The sequence below is a fragment of the Tympanuchus pallidicinctus genome, unplaced genomic scaffold (genome assembly GCF_026119805.1).
Source record: "Tympanuchus pallidicinctus isolate F22 unplaced genomic scaffold, pur_lepc_1.0 scaffold3, whole genome shotgun sequence".
In the NCBI taxonomy this organism is placed as follows: Eukaryota; Metazoa; Chordata; class Aves; order Galliformes; family Phasianidae; genus Tympanuchus; species Tympanuchus pallidicinctus.
The window spans coordinates 36,774,702-36,801,592 of NW_026294747.1; the positions used below are offsets into that span (position 1 = coordinate 36,774,702).

At 36.9% G+C, this 26,891-nt stretch overlaps 1 protein-coding gene across 4 annotated transcripts; it reads right to left on the reverse strand.

Annotated features, from left to right (window-relative positions):
• Positions 1-857: 857 nt before the first annotated feature.
• On the reverse strand, positions 858-26,584 carry SEC23A (SEC23 homolog A, COPII coat complex component). Of its 4 annotated transcripts, none has more exons than XM_052694642.1 (20): positions 26,456-26,584; positions 23,058-23,299; positions 22,195-22,252; positions 21,826-21,912; positions 20,522-20,758; positions 20,348-20,427; positions 19,298-19,442; positions 18,792-18,950; positions 17,857-17,972; positions 16,848-16,971; positions 15,655-15,735; positions 12,695-12,784; positions 11,362-11,468; positions 10,185-10,338; positions 9,435-9,512; positions 8,712-8,873; positions 7,401-7,487; positions 6,265-6,420; positions 5,581-5,646; positions 858-2,225 (listed from the first exon to the last, which is right to left on the reverse strand). In XM_052694642.1, the coding sequence occupies exons 2-20, from the start codon at positions 23,276-23,278 to the stop codon at positions 2,136-2,138; spliced, it is 2,298 nt and encodes a 765-aa protein (XP_052550602.1). In that variant the 5' UTR covers positions 23,279-23,299; positions 26,456-26,584; the 3' UTR covers positions 858-2,135. The 4 variants fall into 4 exon arrangements, with proteins under 4 accessions (XP_052550602.1, XP_052550604.1, XP_052550601.1 ...); XM_052694644.1 differs by lacking the exon at positions 26,456-26,584 and adding an exon at positions 26,417-26,437; XM_052694641.1 differs by lacking the exon at positions 26,456-26,584 and adding an exon at positions 26,183-26,302.
• Between the last annotated feature and the right edge of the window lie 307 nt (positions 26,585-26,891).

Sequence of the window (26,891 nt, forward strand, 5' to 3'; positions counted from 1 at the left end):
ACAGTAATATACAGGACACTGCATGTGGCAGGGGGGTTGGAGATTCATGATCCTTGAGGTCCCTTCCAACCCTGGCCGTTCCGTGATTCTGTGATAAGGAGAAAATTCTTTACTTATGAAGGTGGCAAAGCACTCGCATAGGATGCCCAGAAAAGCTGAAGATGCTCCACTCCTGCAAGGGCTCAAGGCCAGGCTGGATGGGGCTTTGGACAACATCGTTTAGTGGAAGTTATCAGAAGACTGGCAGACTGTTTCCCACATCATACCCACAGAAAGGGTTGTACGAAGCAGGCTTGTATGAAGGAAAATTCTGTCTCAGTAACCAGTATTTGTAAGGAGTCAGTCAGTAAGCAGGAGAGTAGAGGAAAAAAATACATCAGACTCCAGGATTTTTAAAAAGTCTTCAGCAGTGTAAAATACCTAAAATGAAAGAAGGGCGTGAGTTGCAAGGGGAGTGGATAGAAGAACCCACTGTAGACTAAAAGATGGTTAAGGGGCAGGAAGGAAGCATGGAACTTACTAGACACGTAACAAACAAAAATCTGTTATCATGACATGATGGTGAAGTGATTCATTAGTGAAATTATATTTAACTGCCAAATAAATCAGACATACCTAGTGACAGGAGACTTTTTTTAAAAACTTATTTCTTAGCTAAAACAAGAAGAGGGCTTCTGAATCTTTATCTCAAATTGCAAGTAATGCGGGCAGATCAATATCACGAGAAGTTAAATAAGTTTTATACCAATAATAATTGGCATCAAAGATGAGGTTATTCTCATTTTTATCATTATTAGCTTTATTTCCACAATTCACTTCAAGCACAAACAGAAAATCAGCACAATAAACACAAAAAGTGAAAGAAAACATTTTATTTGTACTGAGGCAAAAGGAGCAAATCTCAGTTTGATAATAGGAGAGCAAATGTTTTTGAGAATTTGCAGAAAAAAATAAAAAAACCTCATTCTTATCACACCAATACATGATTGAATTTCCTATATCAAAACTCTCTTCCTCTGGACTTGGCACCATTTTTATTGCCCAGTACACTATTGCATGTCTTCAATTGTCAAAACACCATGTTATCTATGTAAACATCTGTTTTATGTGTAAACTTCAGAAAGTAAATGGAAAAACCTACTAATTTATTTCCTAAGCCACCCAAAAATTAAGTGTTAACTAAATATCAAATTAATTACAGCATATTCTCTGTAACACTGTTTCAATAAGAACTACAGCCTATTGAATTCCTAACAGAAAGGGTATGGAAAAAGCTGATGTGCAGAGTCATGTATTAGTGTAATAACATGATAAGGCAGTAATAAGAAAGGTAATATACTTCTTTTTTCTAAAGCATACATGCCAAGACAAAACTCAAGGCTGCACCCTGCCAGTTGATTTTTGTAGTGTAGGATTTCTTCTCAACTCAAGCTTTGTGCAATATCAGATATATATATATTTTTAAACCTTTTCAATCCAAATTCTTTACATGAAAAGTAAGAAAAACTCCGTTCCCAAAGAATCAGCTATAGTAAATGCAAACAGGAACTATCTAAAGTTAAATATTTCTTAAAAACAAAAACAAAAAAAAAAACAACACATGAATAAGATCACTGCAGAGAAGTTCCACAACCTAAGTCAAAAGATTGAGCTAATATTACTTTTGTAACGTTTTTGTTGCTTCTTTGTTCACTTTATGCTCGATTTCAATAAGTAGTAGTAGATGTATGGCAGTCTGGAAAACACGACATCACCGAAGATTTCCTTTATTGTTCAATGTGGCTTTGTAGTGCACAGCATAATCAACCTCAACCACTCAAGAAGGAAAGAGAAAACGTTTCAAAGTTGTTGAAAACAATCTAAAAGTAAGTACAGTACGGCAGTAATCAAAATGACTGCTCTCTTTCCTCTAATTATAACTTAATTTAATCTACTACTTGTCATTTTTACAAACTGCAGTTCACATTAAAACATTTTTGATAACAAAAGCTTTTCTTTGAAAACAACACTGCTTTACATCTAGTCAGGCAGCTTGTGCATATCAGAGCATTATGTCTAGAGAGCCACAGAAAAGGCAAAGGAGGAAAAGCTGAAATACAGCTACAGCGTATCTGTGCCTATAATACTGCAGAATCTCAGGCAGCACTAGAGACAGCAAGTTTCTTCAGATGATCCATAAATACTTGCAAGCTGACATCATCAGTAAGAATGGGTGCCCCAGATTCCTATAAAAGAAAACATAGAGAATAGATGAGTTATTGTGAAGAAAAAGCATTTTAAGGTACATATGCTCCATCAACAAACACCTCTTTACACTGAAATTTAGAAAGATCTTAAAAGCATATAATTGCTGACATTTTCTGACAAAAAAAAACCCACCAAACCCGCAGTCTATACATTTTCATACATTTGCACAAATTCGGGCAGAAATCACAACCAGGACATGAGGAAACAGCCTCAAGTTGCTGCAGGGGATGTTTAGATTAAATATCAGGAAGACTTTCTTCATGGGAAGGATGGTTAGGCACTGGAACAGGGTGGTGGAACAGCTGTCCCTGGACGTGTTTAGGAGACATGTGGACACTGCTTATGGACAAAGTTTCGTAACGGATTTGGTAATGTGGTAGTGACCTGATCTTAAGGGTTTTTTCAAAACTAATATGATTTTACTTTGTGATTCTATGACTCTTTCCCAGGGTGGACGCATGAGTTGAAGTGCAGCAAGGTATTTACATCAAACATAAAAAAACTCAGTGTTTTTGACAGATACCAAACTCTAATTTTCAAAATTTTAAGTGAAAACTTCCACGTCACAATTTCAGTACCATTCCTATCTCAGTGAAGCAAAGGTGACAAGCAGAAATGTGCAAGCACCGCAACTGGTAAATCAGTCACTGCTGAAGCTCAGATGCATCAAAACGGAGAAAGGAAGAAAAAAAGCCACTGAGGATCTGATCAAAGTGAGGGTCAGTTAGCTTTTCCAAAGTGAGCTGGACCTACAGCTCTGGGCTACCTCAAGAGAACCACAAAAGTATCAGAAGCTAGCGCTACATCTGATTACAGATAATGAAATCTATGCTCTTTTCAAGGTACTAAGCACCCACAATTCCAAATGGCATCAGAACCATCTGAACTTTTAGTAAATCTTTCAACACAAAGACAGAAAAGTTCTAAAGAGGATGCTTAGACCTGGTGCTCCTTACTTAGAACTGGCCAAAACCACTCCCCAGTTAATGACCAAGGCACAAATCCAGGAGCAGTAAGACTTTTTACATTACAGTACACTTGATATATACACAGCAACTGTCAGGGAAGACAGTTTTTTGTTTTTTTTTTAAATCTTTTAACTTCTGGAGCCAGGGTAAGAATAAAGACATCATTCTTCCATATTGGTCAAAAGCTAAGCTTTTTTTGTTTAAGGAGCCACAAGGGAATAACGAGTAATTTAGTTCAGTTGCAGAATATTATTTGCCACCTTGTGTCTTATGTATGGAAAAGAATTCATCATCCTCCAGAAGAAAGAAAGGAATGGAGTTGTCAGAAATCTAAGAGGAGTTTCCCCACAGTGATTGCTGGTGGTAATCCATGATACTTAAAACCAAAGCACAAACTTTTCCTTCAGCTTAACACAATACAATCAAACCACCGAGGACACACTGCACAACATACAAATCTGAAAAGCAGATGAAACTTAGCTCTGATTTTGCACAAATTATCTTAAATTTCGTTTTCTGTTCATTCAAGATGTTCAGCTAAGGAATACGGTGAGGACTGGGCATCTGGTAAGATTTGTGCCACTGACATCTTCCACTTCAAATTGCACAAAAGTTACCAACAAGATTATTTTAAAAAAGAAAAAAAAAAAAAAGAAAATAAAGGCATCCTAAAGTAAATGCCATATCCAATATAATCCGAAAACTTGAACTGCATCTTAAAAGAGTAATCAATATGCACTTTCGGAGCCAATAGAATTGAGCTGTATGAAATCAGTTTACCATTATCTTCTGAAAATGTTTTACATACCAAATAAGGTACTTATCTCCTAAAGCTTTAAAAAAATCTTTACTTACAATGTTAAACCCAAAGTAGTCAATTGATCACCTCCTGAAACATGGTCTCAGTGGTGTGTTGGTGCCCTCTTCAGGTCAATGTGGGCTAACAATTTTTTTCTGTGGACTTTCAGTTTTGCACAAAATACACAAATTGACATGGAACAACTCAGGAAACTCAAGACAAAAATAAGCAAAACCAGCTCAGTTCAGTATTTCCTTTCAGCATTTCTAGTTCCATAATTTCTACTCTATCCAGATTTCTTCACAGAAAAAAAAAAATATAAAACAAGCAGGATATTATGTAGAACACACACATTACAATGATACTGGGGAGATTAGCACACTATTATTTTTTTTTATGTCAACCTAAAGTAATTATTTCCAACATTACAAGGGAAAGTTGTGTTTTCTAGTATGTTTCAGAAGGTCTCACTGGGACTTCTCCAGCATAAACTTTTTTCTTAGAGATCAGTTCAGTAGTTGTATTTGCATCTACATTTGAAACACTTCATTTGCTTACTAAATAAATAGTAAGAAAGCTGTTGGCCTACACCATGAGAAACATCGAAACTCCAAAAAATTTCCAGGTAACCTAGACAAAAGAATCATTCAAACCACATAGTTCATGAGGAACTTCATGGAAGTTTGAGGAAAACTTCCAGATTTGAAGGGAAGAGAAACAGTTTAAAATGGTGCCCTCTCTGACAAGCTCTTGAAGCATTTTCACTCTGGATCTCAGCACTCTATCCCACCAGAATTTTCCTTAGAACCAGTAGTACATCTCTATGAAAACGTACTCTGATAAAACTTATCTGACAAAAATCACTGCCATAAAATTGTTACACAGTTCACTCATTCATGACTTGAAAACCAAACACCTTTCACCAAAATACAAATACAGTTAACGTGAAGATCTGTCTGATGCAATCACATTTTCATGAGAAATTTACACTGTTCCAGTATTCAGCCACTGCAGAATTTCTCTTCCCACTATGAAAGCTGAATTTGGCAGGATGATGTGACTGGGATGCAACACTCAAAATAAGCAACTACAGAATGTTTCATTTTTGAGTTTATATATTACTTCCTTCGCAGAGAAAATCTGAAAAGCCTAATCAAATGGCTCACCAAAATTCTAGGAAATTGGTACCTTCTGGCTCTTCCTTAAAATTAACTTCAAAATTAATATCCTCTACTGAAGAAAAGTCCTTTAGCCTTTATGTGTGTTAGGTGCCCTCGTTCTAAGGAATCTAAGTAGAGCTAGGAAAGATAGCTAGACATTAAAGAATCCTAACAGAAGCTTAAAATGGAAAAGTAGATCATTTTTGTCTAAAGAAATTAATTTTCTTTCTTAATTTTCACAATTCTGATGGCATGAGGCCAAAACTGCTTTTTTAAGTTTCAAAATTTGACATTACTACTTTTACGTACACAGCATCTTACATGATTTCTGAAACAACAAAAAAAAGCCCATAAAATTCTACACGCAAGCTTAATTATCAGATTCATAATTCATTCATTCACTTACCTGTCCCCATGCGTACATGTTGTTGTGAGTCTGAGAGGGATTTACTTTTGAAAGCAGGAAGCGAGCCTTTAAAAAACAAAGCACATGTAACAAATTAATTTTCTCAGGCAGAATTTTCTTATTCTCAAAAAAAAGAACACCCATGCATGCAATATACCAGTTCCATTACCTGTGGATAAAAACAAGCATAGATGCCCATTTAGAAGAACGAGTAGCTTCTCAAAAAAAAAAGCCACTCTGTGAATTCCAGAGCTATAATGCAGAATTGCTAACAGATTAACAAAGAAGCAGGAAGCAATTTTCCCTTTTTAAACACTAGCAAAGAAATTGTGAACATCTATAAAACATTAATTAAAAGTTTAAAAAACAAACCAAAACCCACAAAGAATATTTTTCATATTGGTCCAAACACTCTGACAAGCACTGTCTTTTTGTCCTATGCATCTCAAGGAAATTAACAGTTTAAGCAAGTATGGTTAAAAACAAAACCAAAAAAAACCAGGTTTCACAAACTAGGCTAAAAGGTATCACTAAATATCTCTGCAGAATTTTTTAAATTCCAGATATTCACTTACTATTTACATATGTTTTAGTACAAAAAAGCATATTTACTATATTTTAAAAAATCTCAAAACCTTACAACACATCACTTCCTAGATGATAAAAACATGTACTTGGCTATACCTGGCTTCCTCCATGCTCTGTATCAATGTATCTGGGCATTGGAAATCTTGAATGAAGAATTTCCTGGGCATCATCTATGGGAGCTTGAAGCAAGTGATGGAAGTTTTCATATTCTGGCATATCCTGGTAACCTGATTTACGCCACTGAGCTATGGTCTGGGAAGAGAAAGAAGTTTAGAACCAATTTATCAATCTTTCTTAAAAGAAAATGTGCCATTTAAGTTAACTTTTTAAAAGCACAATGCAGACATGCCTCTACACCTGGCCTGGCACCCTACTCATCTGGACCCTTGCCTGGAAACTTGACTTTCTGGCCCAAATTCAGACCAACTTTTCTGATGATCTGGAATGACAGCTGAATGCAGCTCTGTCTACAAAACGCCCTGCTTGCCTTGCTCAGGCTCTCCAAGAGGCCTCAGCCTGATTTGTAATCATGCTCTTCTCCATTACCCTTCCCTCAGGGAATGCACCACCCCATTTATTTCCAGGCAACGTCTTACAAAAACGCAGAGAATATTTCTTCTAATTAAAAACTATTAAAGTTTATAGTTATTTTTAAAAGAGCAGCTACAAGGACAAGATCCAGAACAGTGTTTCTCAAACCCTTAGGTGGGAAACACACAGCAAAAAGCAACAGCTTGGTTCCTTCCAAGGCAGGAGAGCAGTAGCAAGTCACATGTATTTGTATGAGAATACAAGGGAATGTCCATCTACTCAACTGCCAGGAGCAGTTTCATTCCTCCATGGCAGTGCAGATGAAGGATGATTTTAAAACATTGTATTCTGGCTCCTTACCCACAGAAAATTCAGAGCTTTAAAATAAATGAGTGAAGAACAGAAGTAGGAAGAAATACTACTCTCAAAAGCCAGAACAATATTGATCTAAAGCAAATAAACTGCATGCTGAAGTCAATTCCTTCTAAATTTGTCTGAAGAAACAGGATTGGACCAAAACAGCAAGTAAGGCCAGCTTTGTATAGGCAAGTTAGACTATTAGATAAATATGAAACAGGAGACTGGTTCTGGCCATGCAGATGTCATCAGGCATTGAAGCACTTTAGAACGGGGCCTTGATGTTCACAGTGTAGAACTCATACAGAAAAAGGAATATTTAAATAAAAAATTACTCATCTTACCTCTCCATGATATATAAGGATCTGGAAAAAGGTGTCCATTAGAAGAATACGATCTGGTAAAATGCTGCTGCTATCCAGAAGAACAGGCTAAGATTTAAAAATAAATAAAAGGTTTCCAACTAATGTAAAATTGAGCAGCCACAAGCAATTTGTGTAAATCACTGTATCTTCAGAACTTCTTCCATATCTTATTAAAGCTCCTATTTTTTGTTTTCACATTACACAATCTCATTGTAAAGTCAGCCATCTTGATTCTGAATACATAACATCATGGAAGTAATAAAAAGAGAAGTTGTAACCTGTTTCAAAATTATGCACTTTTCTAGCCTTTTAAGAATCATGTTAGTATCATATGATTTCATTGAATCTGCACCATCTGATTTACTTGGATCAGTCATAATAGAGACAGCAAAAATAGTACTTCAAGAAGGAAAAAAATAAGTTATTATTCATTCCACACTGAAGTGTCAGCTCACATTTTGATCAAGTGGGATCTTGCTTCCATTTTGCATCACCCACCTTAGTAACTTTTCTTTATACACGGGAAAATGGTCTCACACTTTTGAGAAGCTCCTGACAAACCACCTCATTACTTTAAATTAAATTCCACAGTTAGAAGTCTTTATCCTCACAATGTAGTATCAAAAAATCTTTACAAAAGTTAGGTTCCAGCTGCCAAGATCCCTGCCTACAATGCTCATTTTCACTGCCACTGTCACAGTTTCCTCGCTCTTTCTTTCCTGTCTACTTTCATACTCAACTACTGTACCCTGTCTACTCCTACCTAACTCATCTTTTGTATGTTTTACAGATTTTTTAATTTTAGGTTTATACAGCATATGCCATTATAAGATCTGAAGTTCTATTCCAAATATGGTAACCATGTCATAATTAGAAGGCTTGGATGAGGGTACTGAAGTGGAGGGAGTTCTGTACATTTTGAAGAATGGCTGTTTAATTTGAAAAGTACATTGAAAAAATACATTTTGAAACACAAAGACATTTTTTGTTGATGCTTACATTCCAGCACTAAAAAAAAAAAAAACCAACTCAAACTACTGCTGCTCTCAAAAAGTAAAAAAAAGATTTCTTAGTTTAAAATATAGTCTCTAAACAAGGGAAGATTTTCCCTCAAGACTGTTGCGTTAGAATTCTGAGATACACTCTGTTCTTTGTTCTATGTAAGATGAATTGTTTCTCATGTAAAAAGCTTTAAAATAACATGTTTTGTAACATGTATGACAATGAGGACAACAAATCTCTCTCAAAACCACATATTTTAACCTACAATTAGGTTGCACGTAACGATACCTCTGGAGGTCCATTGAAGGAGTAAGCATAGAGAATTGGCTGAACCATGATAAGCGACTGTGTCAGATCCTGACGCATAAAATGGTGACGGTAGTATGAGCTCTCATCTGGGCTGTTGTTAAAAACTTGTAAGAAAGGAGATCTTCTCAAGTGAAACATGAACTGCAAAATAAAAACCATTTATTTGAAATTCCATAAAATAGAGTTGTAGCGAGAAGATTTTTTCAGGAAAACAAGGTACAAGAAACTGATGCTACAGCAAATTTGAATTAAAGGTCTCAGAATCACAAAAACACTGAATGGCAAAGATTGGAATGGACCTCAGCCTGCCAGCAAATAAGCTCATGAAGCTGGGAGAGGGGTACAGCCAGATCAGCAGAACCAAACAGACCACAGGACATTTCATACCATATGGCATCGTGCTCAACAATAACACTGCAGGCAGTTGGCCAGGAAGCTGCCATTGCTCAGGGACTGGCAGGGCACTACTGGTGAGTAGCTATGTGTTACATCATCTTTTTTTTTTTCCCCCTCTTTGATTACAGTTGTTGGTATCATTTCCTTTCTTTTTTCTTCTTTTTTTTTTTTTTTTTTTTTTAAATGGCCCTCATCTCAAACCAAAAGTTCCCTCTTATGCCTCTAAACCTCCATCCCACTATTTATCAGTGTTACAACACAAAAGATCTTTTCATTCTAATATAAACAAATTTTCCTTCTACTCACCTGTGGGTAAAGTGAAAAGGTTTCTGAAAATCTGAAAGAGCTGGGATCATCCTTGTGATATTCTCCAAATTTCTGACACTGGAGTGAAAGAAAATGGTATCTAAATTCAGAAACATGGTAGCTTTATCATGCCATTACTGTAAGCTTGTTCAGTTTTAACAAACATACAATTTGAAGTGCCTACATCTTCATAAGCAAATAAAGATCTAGCAAAAAAAAAACAAGAACAAACAAACAACTTGACATGAATTCTTTTCTTAGCAAGCAGTGATTTTGCATACAAGGCCTTAATGGCTTTTTGTTTTTCATTTAAATCACCCAGCAGAATTAGATGATTAAACATCCCCAAAGAACATCATCATTAAGAACTTAATGTAAAGCTACTTACAGGAAAGAAATAATAACCGAAAACAAACAGAACACCAAACTTTTGAAAATAAAGAGAACTTTAAATATTTTAAGCAAAAAAAGTTAATCTACAAACTTCCAATAACTGCTAGCATCATGTTAGATTTTCTCTTAGCTGCTGGCAGCGACAAAATGCTGAGGGCTGAGGAGATATTAATAAATTCAAGAAAAATAGAGCTGCTCTTTCATCATTCAAAATGAAAATTCTCTTAAAATTCTACATAACCACTTGTGGAAATACTCCGCCCTCATCCCACTTTTAAGAAACAAGCACTGAATACTGGTGAATGATATTGTCTGGAGACAAGAAAACAATTTAACTCTTTATTCAGTTCTTCTTACCAGTCGTATAAGTTGTCTGTCCAGCCACCTAAGTACATCAGGCCCCTCTTCTGTTTCTGCCCTATACACCGCCAATCTAGCCATGAGAATTGCTGCAGCTTCCTGGTCAAAAGATGCTGCAATGTTTTGAATCTGTGTCTGTGCATCTGCCCAGCTGTGAAAGAAAAATACACATATTTGCATCACAAAGAAAGGATCCCAATTTCTAAATATACATCTTCAAAATTAAGGCAAAGAGAACAGGCTTAACAGTTTAACAGACAATCTCACACTGAACTTTCAAAAATCTACTGGGTATAAATGAGCAGCTTCTCAAAAAAAAAAAAAAAAAAAAAAAGAAGAAGTTAATTAAAAATATATCATCTATAGAAATGCCACATACCCATATAAAACAGTCAGTTATATTAAAAACTTGACAAACTGTGAGAAGTTAAGTTACAGAAAACACTGTCCACAAAGCTAGCCACATATCTTCACTGTTTTCTTGTGTACTTGTTCTGGGATCTAATTGCTTATTCTCAATTTACATGGGGTACTATTATTCTGTTTCTTTCAACAGTCACCAAGATGATTCTACTAATACAACAAATTTAAACATGATACTCATTAACAGCAATGTCAGTGCTTTCTTGTTTTTCTTTTTTTTTTTTTTTTTTTTTTTTAAATCTGAATGTTCCATCAAATTAACCAAACAAAAATCTTCATTTTGAAGCAAACATCATCTGACACCTGAAAATGTTTCCATAATATTAAACATCACTTTCCAAAACTGAGAAGTAAACTGAACCAGGGAAGCTGCAGGTAAAGATTACACACAGAAGAACAGGCATATACAAGCCACTGAACTGCAACACCCCAAAATTATGGCACTGGGTGCCCTTTATCATTCCATTAGGACACTCAATGTTTCCTCTTCACCTAAAATCCTTTGGATGCAAAAGCATCTTTAGAGCACTACCAAAACATCATTACATAGCCACTGCAACCTGGAGAGGAAAGAGCCCACAGAATATAACAAAGGCAACTGTCTCAAAGTTGTCTTCATCATCACCACTAAATTTCCCAGAACAGCAGATTGGTTATAAAAATGTGAAGACTGAAAGGTAAATACGTATTTTCTTCTTCAAATACAATTTGTCAAAGCAAAAAGAGAAAAAGAAAAAGAAAAACCACATACTTTCTGGCAACTGTGGTCACTCTGATACGTCTCTGTCCACTGGAATGCTGGTACTGAGTCACAAACTGGATTGCACCACGACCTCCTTGAGGAATTGGAGCATTGTGCTGAGGATGGGAGGAAAAAGATACGAGAAGGAGGCTGCTGAGATCTTGCAGCTTAATTTGAAAATCAACAAGCAAATGACAGAATATGATAAAAACTTTAACAAAAGCCACTGAAGTTCTATAAATGCATTAACTGATGCTTTAATCACACCTAGCATTTTTACCAAACATAGCTAATAAGCTTGGAAACTGTTAAGGCATAGAAGGAGCATACTAGATACCTCCAAAGATTCTCTCTCCTTCCACACACCCTCACAAACAACAATATTTTCAAGAGGACTATGTTAGAATTGAATGAAATCAACAACTGTATCTGAACACCCTGGAATCACATGACAAAAAAAAGTGACAGCACAATAAAAAGTCAACAAAGTAATCCCATAAAGCAACTCTGAAACATATAGACTGGAATTTAGGCATGAAATTTCAAAACTCTGATCAGTAGAAATACAGATTTCTGATACTGTCAAGGAGGTAAGTAATTTCAAAAGGACAACTGACATTAACTCTGACATACCACTACCAGATCAGTTTGTGAGCCAGTAATAAAAGATCATTAAAACAAATATATAAAAAGCAAATACTAATAGTTAGGGTAAGCAGAGGTTTTAAAACCTACATAGAATACATAGCTCATTACTCTCCTGAGTAGCAAACATCTGAAAGAAGGGAAAGTACTCAAAGACAACAGTGCATTTGCTTGCCATGTTTTTATGCTCTTCCCTAAAGCCTCCCAGTGGGAGAGAAGAGAACAGACTATCTGCCCCTAATGTGTTTCCATTAAACCAATTTTTATTTACTTGACTTACAAACTGAGCACCAAAACCAAAATTAAGATGTAACATTATGGAGTAATTATATTGTAACTAAAACAGAAATACTGAAAAGTATTTTTAAATAAATAGGTTACAGCCTCTTCACATATTGCAGCAGAAATATGTTTCCCTAAGTAATGTTCTGAAAATAAATATTTGGACTTAGGTAATGAGTCTTAACCAAAATTGGTAAAGCACTTTGTATCTCACTCGTTATCCAAGAAGGAGACTAACTCATCGTTAATCTGTTAATGTCCACCTCCTTAACATTGATGCTGCAGAACAGTAACATCACTCATACACCTACTACTGTGCTTGACAAAAAAAAAAAAAAGACATAAAAAAGGCCAAAAGCAAAAATATTGCTTCAGCAATCACATGAAATCAAGCTAATAGACAAGCACGCATTACCTGGTTGACCACTTCAAAGTAGAGTGCAAGTGTTGTAGTAGGATTAAGTCCACAAATCTTCCACTGACAGGTACCCCCTGTTCCAATCTCCTGTAAGCAGATTCATATAACAACTTTACAAAGCAGAAATATTATTATATTTGCAACAGAGCATCTACCTATTACAGACAACATTTCACAATTATTCCTTTACAAGTTTTCTCCCTGCTCACTCTGACATCATCTCAGACAAAAACAACACCACTTGCAATACAAATACAGTGTTGAATTCAGAAATCATTTTAAAAAAATAATAATTAAAGAAAGACAATGGTTTGAAAAAGTTTAAAATATTAGAAAGATAAGAAGATGGAATCAGAAAAAATGAAAAAATATGTCAAAATAAAGGAAACATGAAAAAGAAATTATGCTGAGTTTAAGCAGTCCCAGAAGAAAGAGCAGCGCTGAGAGATAAGGGCAAAATTCACCACTGACCAGTGGGCAGGCCTAGTAAAACACTGCATTAACCAAAGGTGGTTAGGTAAGCTCCTCTGGATTCCTATCATTGTGTTGTGCATACTCACTACCATAGCAATGAGGCAGTGCATATGTCCTTCACTTATTAAAGGGTCATTGCATATTGAAGTGGTAACAAATTGAACGCTGAGCTCCCCAAAGCATGAAGAGATAGGAAAAAAAAAAAAAAGGGATGCACCTCCATTTTTAGATCAGCAGCAAGAAGAGGAAATTTAGAGTGAGGAAAGTCAGATTTGTTTCAGTGAGGAAAGACAAATGAACCAGATGTAGACTGTTTCCTCTACTACAGTTACTATTACTAGCTTCCCTACTACAATTCTTCTGTCACCTCCCACAGAAGGAAGACTCAGGTACGACCAGATTTGCACTACAGCACACTCCAGTGGAAAACTGTCTCTAGGTTTTGATAAGATAGGTGAATTCCCTACCACTATTTTAGAACAAATATATAATCCCATTGCTAACATCTAACAAGTCAGGCAAGAGAACTGCAGAGTTCTGTGAAGTAGAAGCAAAGAGGTAACTCACCACGCATTTCTTCACCCTGTTTCAGATGGATTCTAACTCTTTCTTTAAAATGAATAAGTGTCTACTTGAGGAATGAGCTGTACCATAAATGTGTTAGACTTTGGTGAAATGTTGGTTACTAAAGGTTTCCTCATAGAAAAATATTTTTTAAAAAGAGACAAAGAGAGAGAAAAAAAAATACAGAATTGTCAGGAGTGGGAAAATTGTGGAATACTTTCGCTGGGAATTTGGTATTAAACAAAGCATAGGTGTCAGGGCTGAAAGCAGCTCTAAGAGTTAGGGCATCAAAATCCTCTCCTGAAACTATGTGACAACTCCCAGTGAAACACTGTTTGAGTAGGGAAGATACCTCACACCAGATTAGGATTTCTTGTTACAATTGTTACTGTTCCAACTTCATTGTTCCATCAAGCTAAGCTTTATGTATTAGGAAAAATGCAGTTCCTTTGTTACGTGATTGGAAAGATAACACTCCCACTTAATGAATCATTTTAAATTACTACAATTATGAAAAAAGTGCTCAAGTGGGATGCCACTTCTAACCCATGCCATTAAAAACCTCTTGTTGGCAGCTCATATAATAAATAGTACTTAGTCACTAGTAACTAACAAAGTATCTGTGCACAGACAGTGATTTGAAGTGGCAACTCATTTTTGTCATCAATTCACCAGTACAGAAAATATGAATTAAATTAAGTTTCATTCCTAGGAGAACAAGTGAAACCAAACAAAATATTGAAGGAGAATTATACCTGCAATAGTCACTGCTGTGCTTGTATCCCTAGTATTACAGCTAAATTAATTATCCAGTTACAACTAAATCAACTATCCAGTTACTACCTTAAGTGAGTTGCACATGTCTACATTTAGTTCACACATTTTCTCTCAAAAACTTTAATTCAGATTATCTCAACAAAAAAGGTTTTTGAAATAGAAATTAATTATGATGTAACTGCAGGGCAACAGACATGAATGAGCTATTAAGCTCTCTATGGTCCCCTGTGATTTAAATATATAGCTTAAAAAGGGTGCTGTACATTTAATTGCTTCTGGGGAACGTTATAAACTTTGCTGCAATTTACTCAATCACTCAAGTGATGACAGAGAACCTGTGACAGACCACTAAGAGAAAACAATTTCTGTACTGGGATTTTTAATTCACAAAGGCAAGAAAAAAATACATATTTGTGAAAAATGCTTGAGAGTATGCCATTTGCAAGCACTTGACACTGCAATGCAGAGCCTATTAGGAATAGAACCAGAAGATTTTGACGTTTAAGACATCAGTTACCTGTATTAAACTGTTTTTTATTAGTAATAAAAGATAACATTAAACTCTAATAATAACTATGATAATACTTAATAAGCAAATAAATGATAACTTAAGTCTGTTGTAAATTTAAGGGAGTTACTTCAGAAGCCTGTAACAGCTTATTAAATTATTAAATGCATATTTGGTAAAGTAGCCAATGGGAATACTAATGGGAAAAGTCATGTTCCCAAACTTGTCTCCTCCTTTCTCTCAGTCTTTCTAAAGAAAATATTTTCATGGCTCTCTTTTTAAGCAAAAGAATATAGATTTGGTTTTAACATTAAGCATGCTAACTCGCTTTCTACTTGATTTCTGTTACAGCAGCATATAGTTTCACCATAGTAATTTTAAAGCAACCACCCAGTGAACAAATATAACCAAATAACAATGGACCTGCAAGGTCTAATGCAACTCAAATCTAATCTAGCAATGAACACGAGCTTATCCAAAGAACAGCCTTTGAGTGCATTTAATTTAAAACTGTGAAAACTGAACACAATTTATGGAGAAGTTTCATCCATCCTCTCTCCCTTCAGATCCAAAAATCCTAAATCCACTTTTCCATAATGGGGCATTACCTTCACTTTCAGTAAATTTTACTTACATTTTCTGAGACACAGGGTCCTTTAGAGTTTAGAGATACGCAGGGTCCAATAGCTCCAGAAATCTTTACTTCTCTTGAAGTCTTTATATTTAAAAGAAAAACACACATCAATATGGCACACTAAGAACTCAGCCCTACTTTATCACTAATAATGAAAAATCTAATGCATATCAGTCTTTTTATACCTTCAGGAAAGGTTATACATATAATAATGCTTGATACACTTAGGCAAGCTTTTCACCTGGTCATATTCTACACCACTATTAGGTATATTGGCTTTAATTATAAATTCATCTGAAAAAACAGTACAAACATAAATTAAAACATAGAGGATAAGTCCAGTTATTCGTAGACCTGAGAATCTAGAAAACATATTGCATTATGTCTATTTTCCAAGGAAATCACTGTAATATTCAAAACATGAGATTAAAACTGAAGATCTGTAGGATAAGTCTGTATGTATCTTACAGTGAATTCACTCTCTGTATCTTCTAAACATATCTAAAAAGAAAATCTAGTCATTTACATTCTTGCAATACAATTTTACTGTTTTAAGTGATCTGTACATTCCTCTATAGCTGAGCCTCTCTTACTGCATTTTCCTGGATCTCCCAAAAAAATTCACACAACATTTACATGAAAAAAGAAGGTTCCATTATTTGTCCTGGTAGCAAAAATTTGAAAGGAATTTTGCTGAACAAGAAAATAGCCACATATTCTTCTACTAGACAACGTTGTAATACTTTCCAAGAAAGATGACTGAAGGCTATACCTGAACCTGGAACACACTCAGCTCAAAGCTTCTCAAAAGACAGGAGATACAAATAAGCACTGCTGAACTACCAATATGGATTCTGATAAAAATGGAAAATGAAATATTTGCTGCACTATGTAGACTTTGATCTTACTGACACCAAAAATATCAGCATATAGCATTCTGAATTTCTAACAGACTAGTTTCAGTACAGTTTCCCTTTTAGCTGTCACTGAATGCAGGGAATTAACATCATATCTAACTATCATGCAGAGAATTGCAAAACTGCAAAAACATAACCAGTCAGTAACAGCTATGTCCAAGCAAATCCTAATGCATCATTTTAGCAGGTTCCTAACAATTCCTTAAAGGGTAGAAATGCTACATTTAATAGCAATCCCATGGTAGTGTTTCACTAGCACACTGCTTTTTTTCTTACCTTTATTTCTAATGTGCCACCAAATCCCATTTTAAATTGTCCTTGCATATCTTTTGTGAATACTCTCTGAAAGGTCTGTTTGAATAAAGACGTATTGAAAGAATCTCCCATTACCATGTAGCCACTAGACACAAAAAAGAAAAAGGAAAATCTGGAGTTAAAATAGATGACACATTGTACAATTATTTAGCACATGGGATTTAAGTAGTTTGCTTCTATTAAAGATAAAAATGAAAGAGATGGTAATGAGACACATTTTTGTCTTCTTGACTATTATTAGATTAACATTCTGCTAAATGTTAAGGATGAATTTTTCAAGTGAAGTTCTGCCCAATAAGCATGTTAAAGTGATTATAGCCTCTAACAAAATCACTGGGAAAATACTACGCCACGCTGTAAATCTGCCTAACAGGAAGGGTGAGGGTGTCATTAACAATGAAACAAAATAGAGGAGTGGTTTATAAGAAAGATCAGAATTTGTTTTGATCAGATTAAAAATGATGCCAAGACACCCTGACAGAATACAAGAGCACGTATGAAACGCAGAACTGGCTAGATGGAGCAAAAATCAGGAGCAACAAGATTTGTGAAGTACGCAACCCGACCATCCTGTGAGACAGTAGCTGAACGTACAAACAACAGTTTCTAGAAGGGCATAAACAAGGCAGAAGGAATAGAACTGACTTTTGTTCTACTCTGAGCAGAGAGAAGACAGGTCTTTAGCAGTACATAAGCTCGAAGCATATATATATATATATACGCACAAACACACTGAAAAACTGTCTAAGACAGCCGTGTTATTTAAGTCACAAGCAGAGCAAATTAAAGAAAAACAGTTAAAAGACTTCTTACAAACTCACAAGTATGGTGACAACTTTGACAGTAGATTTAAATTTAAAACAAACAAACAAACCTGCAGAATGTTTTTGCTAAGTGCCTCCTATGAAATAATTCAAAAAAATAAAAAACTGCATCTTCATAGATTACTTAAAACTGAATGGGCACATACCCAGTGTAGTTGGGACAGCACTTCATCTCCAGAAGACCAGTTTGATCCAATGCACATGCATATATGTCAACAACATGACCATTTGCAGCAGCACGATTAGCCAGGGCTTCAAAATGCTAAACGAGAGATGAAAATACAACTTACAGCAAGTTATGACATGAACTGTCAACTTCACATTAAATCACTGCCTCCCAAATTTTATCTAAAACAGCAACAGATTTTATTCATACCATATTCTAATAAAAGACAGAAGAATATTTTCTCCTGATGTTAATTTTAAACTGAAATTTTCAACATCTGTGTTTCATTCATCTCACCAGCTGAGAACTCAACACACACTAGATGGACCAGTAGCTGCTATTTCAACTAGAAAATGACCTTGATTTTTTCTTTTCCAACTGCACATTAGGGAGTAGATCCAGCTCACAGAATTTAATTTACTTCTCTAATCTCAAGTGTCTACAATGACAGGTGCCTGTGACTGAGCTAATAATTTAACTCCCATCATAATCAGTCAAGATGGATTCAAAAGGTTCTGGATGCAGCTCACCTGCACAAGTGTGCATTTAGGATGAAATGAACTGTGCCTAAATAATACTGACTAATCCTCCCTCCAACTAAAGAAACAGTCTTAAGCAGCTTTTGTACAAGCAGACAGTCTTACTTCAGATATACCATTTAGTAACATGAACTGCTCCAAGTTAAATCAGGGAAACACTCTGAAGAATTTTAATGAGAGCTGGACAAAGTCCTAAGTCAATACACTGTCATTTCTGAAAAAACTCATGAGGATATACTATTATTCAGAAATAGTTACTGGAAAACACACAATTCCCACCTCTCTATACTCTTACTACCTCTACTAACATTATTTTACACTGCCAAGCGCTGTAAATATTTACTTACAAGTAACTGCTTCAAATATCATCTCTTACCTTAGTACCCTTTTTAACATATTTAGCATTGTCTTTCTCAATGTCATGCCACGATCTTATAGGTAACTTCAGCTCATCCCCTACAACCATCCCAGGTCCTTGTGTAGCTGGTCCTCCAATGAACATCATTATACGCGCACCAGTATTTGGAAAAGTGCACTGCAGGAAACAAAGGACAAACAAAACAACCACTTTTTGCTACTTTTTTTTTTTCCTACAGACAGAAGAATGTAGGCATTTTTCTTGCTAATAAGATTTTAACAATAATTTTAACATTAACTGTACTTTTTAAAATTCCTTGCTAATTCAAAATCTGAAACTTGCCTCACTGAAATGCATGTTTAAACACACAATGACTCTGTGTGTGTACAGTATGATATCAATCAGAATCATCATACAGATCTCATATGCATCAATTATTAAAATTTTTATATATTGGTTATGTGAGCTTTTCTGCAACAAAAATCTATCTATATAAGTAGCACAAGTGTAGTTAAAGCTCTGACCTCAAGAAGTCCTACAGCTATAGAGAGAGCCACTCCAGAGGAACGTAAGGGCCTTTTCCCCTGTGGAACTGGCCAAGGATCTCGCTGCAATTCACCCAAAAGATCAGTAAGATTCATATCAATCTTCTGTACTGGTTGTAGAAATCTGGAAACAAACAGATGGAATTAATTTTTCAATAAGAATTATACTAGTTGCTCAACAAAGCAGACATATATTAGCAATATCAGACACCACTCTAGATTCAGAGCAATGCTTCTGCCTCACCAAGACAATGCAGCTCAGCAGTACTACACAGACAGCGTATCAACTTCAGAAGTACAACAAAGAGCTTGTAAATTAAAACCTTGCTGACTCTGAAGTATCACATCACCACTGTCCAGAAAGAACCACATCTAGTCAAAAGAACGCAGCAGATAGCCATCTATGGATCTCAGAAAGAAACAAGTATCACTACTTCAGTGGAAAAAAAAAAATCAAAAAACAGAAAAAGTATTAAAAAGAACACTTGTTTTCTCAGTAAGAGACTGTCAACAAGTGCACCTACAGGAAGACTGGGATTTATTCTTCGTTTTTAAAGTATTTTAGCAATTTATTTTATGTCTCACTGGGTACACAGGAGAACCAAACATCACTCCACAGTTTCCAAATGTGAGACAAAAGTGGAGGGAAGAGGAGCATAAGACAGAAAGTACAGACAAAACCAGGTATTGACAGAAGAGAGGCACTAAGGCAGTCATTAACACCTTCCAGAGCACAAACCAACAGAAACAGTTATTTATGTATCTCTGCTATGCCAGTTTAACATTCTCTCAGGACATTTCAAAAACATCATCCAGATAATTTTACTACCACACGTTACATCTTTTCTTTGGAGTACAAACTGCCAGGAAGGAAACAAACTATAGCCATTGGTTTCCAAGTAGTTTGTACTTGTACTTGACCTATCAGAAGGCTCAACTCTCGTTTGATATTTTCCTTAGCACATAACATAAGTTTTCTAGTAAATTGCTATAGCCAAGATGAGTTTTTAAATGTTTTAAGCGCATTACCTGTTAGAAGGTGGTGGCTGCTGCACTTGAGGACCCCGACCGACTTGTGAAACAGCTACTTTTGTAAGTCCTAGCATTTCCTGTAGTCAAACACACAAGATTTCAGTACAACATTTGTTTACAGAGTGTTTTTTTCGTCATCTTGATGACTTCTATTTTCTTTCTGTCTCTTACCTGCAGTTGCTTTGCAGACAGGTCCTTCGTTCCTCGGAAGACGTAACTTTTGGAAATGCCTTCACAGCCAAGCTCATGAACCTGCACCATTCGTCCAAAGGTAATGAGACCTACTAAGGCAGTTGGTGGCAGGAGACTAAGAGACATCTGCATCGATTCCTTCAGAGCTTGCAAGTCTTCATCTTCCATGCATGTGTCCACAACATAAAGAAATATCAAGGGCATCTGAGGACCACGCTTTAAGAAATACAAACATCAACACATAATAAATCTTGTAATCCTTACAGGATCAAAAATGAAGAAATAAAATATATTTTGGGTAAGTTTTGATACTTTAATCATACTGATAACATCAATGTTCAATCTAAATTATCTCCTTCCTCCCTTCAAATAATAATTGGTATATCTGGCTGAAGAGGAACAAAATCCTTATCATAATGAACTCTACAATAAAAATCAAACATATACTAAAAAAAAATCATTTTGGAATGCCAAGATAATTTTAAAGCATGTTCCAATGTTACAAGTCATTTAATAAACAACAAGTTTTTATTGCTCAAAATGCAGATAACTGTAATAAGTTAATCACAACTTTAAAAGATTCTGATTCAGTAGGATTTTATCTAGAAACCAACCGTTCTTCCTTCTCAGCAAATTTTACTGCGCTAAATCTTTCCTTTACTTTGTCTTAAATCAGTTGGCAAAATAGAGATTCTGTTCAGCTTTTTTCCATAATCTGAATGCCTCACTGAAGTCTGAAATTGTAATCCTCAAAAGTAGAATTCAGAGATCACAAGGTTTGCACTTTTAGATTGTACATTCTTTTTTTGTTCCCAGTCCTTTCAACTCTTTTTGATCCTAATGAATAAGTATTAGCTGTTTTCTCTAATCCAATACCAACTGATAATTATTCAATTACAAACTTAAATTCAAATAATTTATGAAATTTAAACCAACAATTTGAGTCAAAAATCATTTGAGCAAGCAGCAGCAGTAAAGAAACTCCCAGCATAAACAAAAATTAAACTCTAAGTTTTAGAAATGTACCTAAGAAAAGTGTTGCATTTAAAAGAAACCTCATTCCGTTTTGGGGTTTGATGTTTTTTAGAACAACAGTGTTATTAGTCATGCTTGTGTTCTTACAAATAAGTTACGTTTCCCATTTCCAACTGATGATAAACCTTCAATCTACTGACATGCACATATGGACTCAGTCATTATAATGCAGTGATTAACTAAAATTTGTTATTTTTGTACATTGTTAGCTTATAGATAACATTAAATATCTTATTTAATGATTTTACCTGTACTACATATTCAATGCTAGAGAACTGAGGCAGAAGCTCAGCCGGCTGATTCATTTCAGATATGCCAGCATATGTAGGAGGAAACTGCAAAGAAAAACATAAACACTAAGAACAAGCAAAAGATTACAAGCTCAACAAAAACAAAAACATATGTATGGACTACTTTGTTTTACATGGCAGATGTTCACTATTGCTATCATGAAAAAAATCTCAATGCAATCTCTGAAGATACAGTCGCTGCCAATTTCATCTCACAACTATGATTTGATAAATGAGAATTTTTCATTTTCAGCTTACAATGTTGGGGGGGGTTTTTTGTCTTTTTTTTTTTTTTTTTTAAAGCCTACTGAATGCTTCATTTCTTACCTGATTTCTTTGATAACAGAAGTTACAAGCCCAGAGTTTTGCTCGATAATCCACTTGGCTATAAAGATACAATAAAAAAAGTTTACATTGAGTAAAAAATAGCTTTCCTCCAGTGACTCTAGAATATGTCTGCTCTTATTTTTCAAAAATATACAAAGTTAAGTATTTCTACAAGATACGTTACATCATGCCTCCCACTGTTATCCAGTACCTTTCACAAGCTTATCAAATTCTACTTGGAAACTGTTCAGCTTCTTGTGTTTGGAATGATGCACGAAACGCTTCTGCTGCTTCCAACCTTTTACAGTCATCTGTGATTGTGCCATTATCATTCTTTACCTTAATTATGATTTTATCCTCTCTCATGCCCAAAACTAGTTTATCTATTTATCTGTAACATCTTTTTTCAGCTTGTTTTTCCAAGTTAAACCATATAACCTGTTTCAGTCTACAAATGAATTAAAGTTCGTAACAGTTAATTTTACATGGAAATTAAACCATCTTAGGGCCCGAAAGTTACAAATAAATAGTGTAACTTTTTACCTTGAGTTAATTTTCTAGAGGTGAAATACTAATGCACAAGATGTGCAATTCCAAGAAAAATAACATGCCTGAAGTACATTGAAAAACCTAGCTGAATGAAAGTCATCTTTTAATCATGCCTGTTACAACTCCAAAGCACAGATTTTTATAAGCACAGATTTTTACACACAGATTTTCTTATCTAAAAGTTTGAACTGTATACTCACGTGAGGAATATCTCAACACACTGCCATCTTTCACACACTTTAACCAGCACTATTCTAGATATTGGTTTGCAAGAAAAAATATGGACGTAATAAAAACGAATGTATTAGATTTACCATAAAGGATTCAGAACAGCTCGACATGTGGTCCTACTGCACAGAACTGGTTCATACTGAATAGGAGGCAAGTCTGGCCGTTCTTTCAGTGGTGTGAAGAGGGCAGCCACTGGGACTACCATCCTCGTGGCCTCCAGACGACTTGATGGCCAAACATTCCAGCTGAATCTAACTCCGTCTCTGTCCTCATTCTGCTGGATAAATTCCAGGAAGGTTGTCATGGTCAACTCCTCTGGGTATCACTAAAAGAAAAAGATAATCGTTAGTAGAATGTGGACATACAATTATTTTAGAACAAAAATCTTTGGTTTATGTAACAGTTAAAAACTTATAAAGTTTTCTAGATTGTAATTTAACTTAATAATTTGTTTCTAAAAATGGCTTTTAACCAAGCAGATTAACATAATCCATTAAAAAATTCTACATTTCATAATTAGGAAATTATCAGCAGTACAGAAGTGATGAAAACTACAAAAACCACCCTCAAAACTGTTCCTATGAAACAAAGACTACCATACAAACTATAAAATATCCCCCCATGCAGTTTGTCACAGATGCAATCACTAATTTCCATACTGCAGCACAAACACTATGATAACAGTCTGTCAACATTTTCATGAGCATCTCACTGACACCAGGAGCAGATCCATGCATAACTGTAATTGGAGCACAAGAAGCCACGTGGAAATCTGCACACAGGAATGTTTCCACTGCTACTTCTACTCATGCTGCAAGGCCATTGGGCAAATGATAAAAATACAAGGGGAAAGACATATTCAGAAGCCAGAGAAATCAGAAATAGAAAATAATTCCACAGAGGGAGGAAAGGATAGCCTAGGATCTGAAAAGGATGCAGAACACAAAAAGTTTGTCTCCAAATATATCAAGGTTAATTAATCATTGTTCTGAGTAAAATGCAAAGGAAAATTATCCCTGAGAAATGGAGTAGTGCTAAAAAAAAAAATGAGGAAAGAGTCCCAGTTATAAGCACAAACTGAAATAATCCCTCCTTTTAAAATGATCTCCTAAGAAAACTGAGTAAATTGCAACAGAGGCCACTAAAGCCATTCCATTTGAACCTGCTATGAAGTCCACGAGCTCCACATCCACACACTGCAACGTCAGTTCCTACTTTCTGCTCTGAACTGGAGTTCAAAGTCTTTCTTCCATGTTAACCCAGACGCATTTGAAATGGCTTGACATGGGTATTATTTTAACTTATCACTTATTGCTCCACACAGGGCAATGTACAAACATCAGCATGCAGTGACCTATAAAGTACATGCATATACAGCAAAGATTTATTGGATTTAGTGATTAAAATACTGTTACTTTCCAATAGATAATTCCTATTCAGAAGACAGAACCTGCTAAAAATCAAGGGGGTTATTAATAAAAGACCAAATGACAAGGAGCTGCAAAGGGGAGGGATCAGATGGGTGTTAGAAAAAGGTTCTTCCCCAGGGCAGCAGGTGCAGCCCCAAGCTGACAGAGCTCAAGGGACATTTCGACAGCTCAAGGGACTGCTCTCACACACTGGGTTTAGATTTTGAGTAGGGGGTGGATTTAGTGAACCTTGTGGGTTCCATTCCAATTCAGGATATTCTATGATCCCATCATTCAAATTTCCCCTCAAAGATAAATAATGCTTACACATTTCAACTTAGAGCAGATGTGAATCTCATTGACAAGTCAGTCAGTTTTGGTAACATTTTCATAGCTATCCATGCAGATTCTCTGGGATAAGTGTGGAGCTGTGTAGCATAAGACAGGAAGAACAAATCCTCCTGATCTACAGGCTATGCACTAAAAACTGAGAGCCATCATCTGCCTGAGAGCCACAAAATACATATTACCAACCTCAGCAAACCACAGAGAAGTGATTTCAGAAGAGCTGAATAGCAACATCTCTGAGTTGAGGGTGTCAATATGCTGTGCTGCAGGACAAACACTCAGAAGAGGCTAACAGTCCTTTCAGGCTTGCTTCCTCCCACTTCTGAAGCTGAGCTTTCCTTCCATCCCTGCACAGTGGCAAATTCATGCTGTACCACATTCAAATAAACCACACCTGAATTGCATAAGGAGTAACAAGCTGGCTGTAAAGGTGTCGTTCTGAGATAAACAATAGTATCATTGCATTTACTCTGACTGGGTGCAAGAGTACAGTCAGGACTTTCTAACCAACACACAAATCACCACGCAGAAAGCTATCCTGTACCCAAATGAACAGCTTTGAAATACATCACTTTGAAGCCACATCGTTTTCAGTATCTGCTATAGAACTAACTGCCAACAGTAACGATGCAGTTTCTCCATAACAGACCATTTGCAGAGCTCCTGGTTCCACTCAGCACCCTTACGCAGCGCTCGTAAACGTGTTCCAGTACAAAAAGTCAGTAAAATAGTATCCACTAAAAACACACACACACAAATAGGTCTTCAGCCTATCAGGTACAAATCTGCCACAGTTCCAGGAGGTCAATACGAGGAGGCAACCACAAGCTGTCAAACCGATAATGTAAGAATCTAAGTTTCACTCATTTACACTTAAACCTGCTTTCCCAGTTTTGTCAGGGACAAAAGAAGCGATCTGGATATACAAGAACGCACCTAAGTGTAAAAATAAAACAAACGAATAAGCAAACAAATCCACATGCGCCAGGGCCTCCCTAGCACAGCGCTCGCACAGCTCCATGCGTACCGCAGGGTCCCGCTGCCCACCCCGCCGGCTCGGCACGCCGCTCGCACCGCGCAGCCCCGCGCCAGCACAGCCGAGCCGCCGCCGGGGCCGAGCCACACCTCACAGCGGAGCGGTGGCGGCGCCGAGGCCGTGCGGCTGAGGGGCTCTCGGCGGCTGCGGGCAGGGCCCCACGTACGGGGTGGGCGCTCCCCGGCTAGCTGCAGGCCGCGGGGAGAGCTGGCAAGTCGCTCTCGGCCCCGCGGTCCCCCGGTTCTCCTCCACGGAAATGGCAGCGCCCGCCCGCGCTCCCCCGGCGCACCGGCAGGGCTGAACGCCGTCAGCCCCACACGGGAGCGCTCGGTGCCGGCCAAGGGCGCTCCTCCCCGCCATGCTCCGCGCTCCCACCGCCGCAGCCCGGGCTCCGCTCACCCCGGGCTCCGCTCACCCCGCGTCCCGGCCGCCGCCTGCCTCGCGCTCGCTCTCCCCCCTGGCGCACGCAGCCGCCCCAGCGCCGCCGACGCAGTCAACATGGCTGATGGGAGAGTCCGCGCCACGTCAAGGGGCAGAGAGCGGCGGGCCGGAGGCGGGCTGAGCGCCGCAGCTCCACGCCTTTCCCCGCTGCGAGCGAAGCTCGGCGTGTCCGGCCTGACTCTCCCCTTAGCAGCGGGCAGGGATGTACCTGGCGTGAGACAGCCCGTACAACCGCTGTCTGCCTTACCAGAGCAGGGGCTCGTGTTTGCTTGTCCGCTTTTTGCCTTTCGACTTTGAGCTTTCTTCTAAAAAACTCGATCTTCGTCCCAGCGGTGTTTGGGAAATGACGGGCTGTGGCCACTAGAGGGAGCTCCGCCTCCTCGTGTTTACGTGTTTTCTCAGGCTTCTGGGGATAAAAAATAGATTGATAGCATATTTGTGGTGGCTTTCAGCTTGAGACAACATTTTATCTCACATTTAGAAATACTTTAACGTACAATGCATGTTTATTTAATATCTTCAGAGAAATTTTAACGTAGCACTGAATGTACAATTCAGGTTTTGTTGGTTTTTTTTTCTTTGGTTGTTTTTCTGGGTTCTATACTGTTAGCATCTCCAGTATTGTTTGCCAGCTTTCCTTAGCCTACAAACATGAGCAAGTAAACAAAAGCACATCTTAAAGG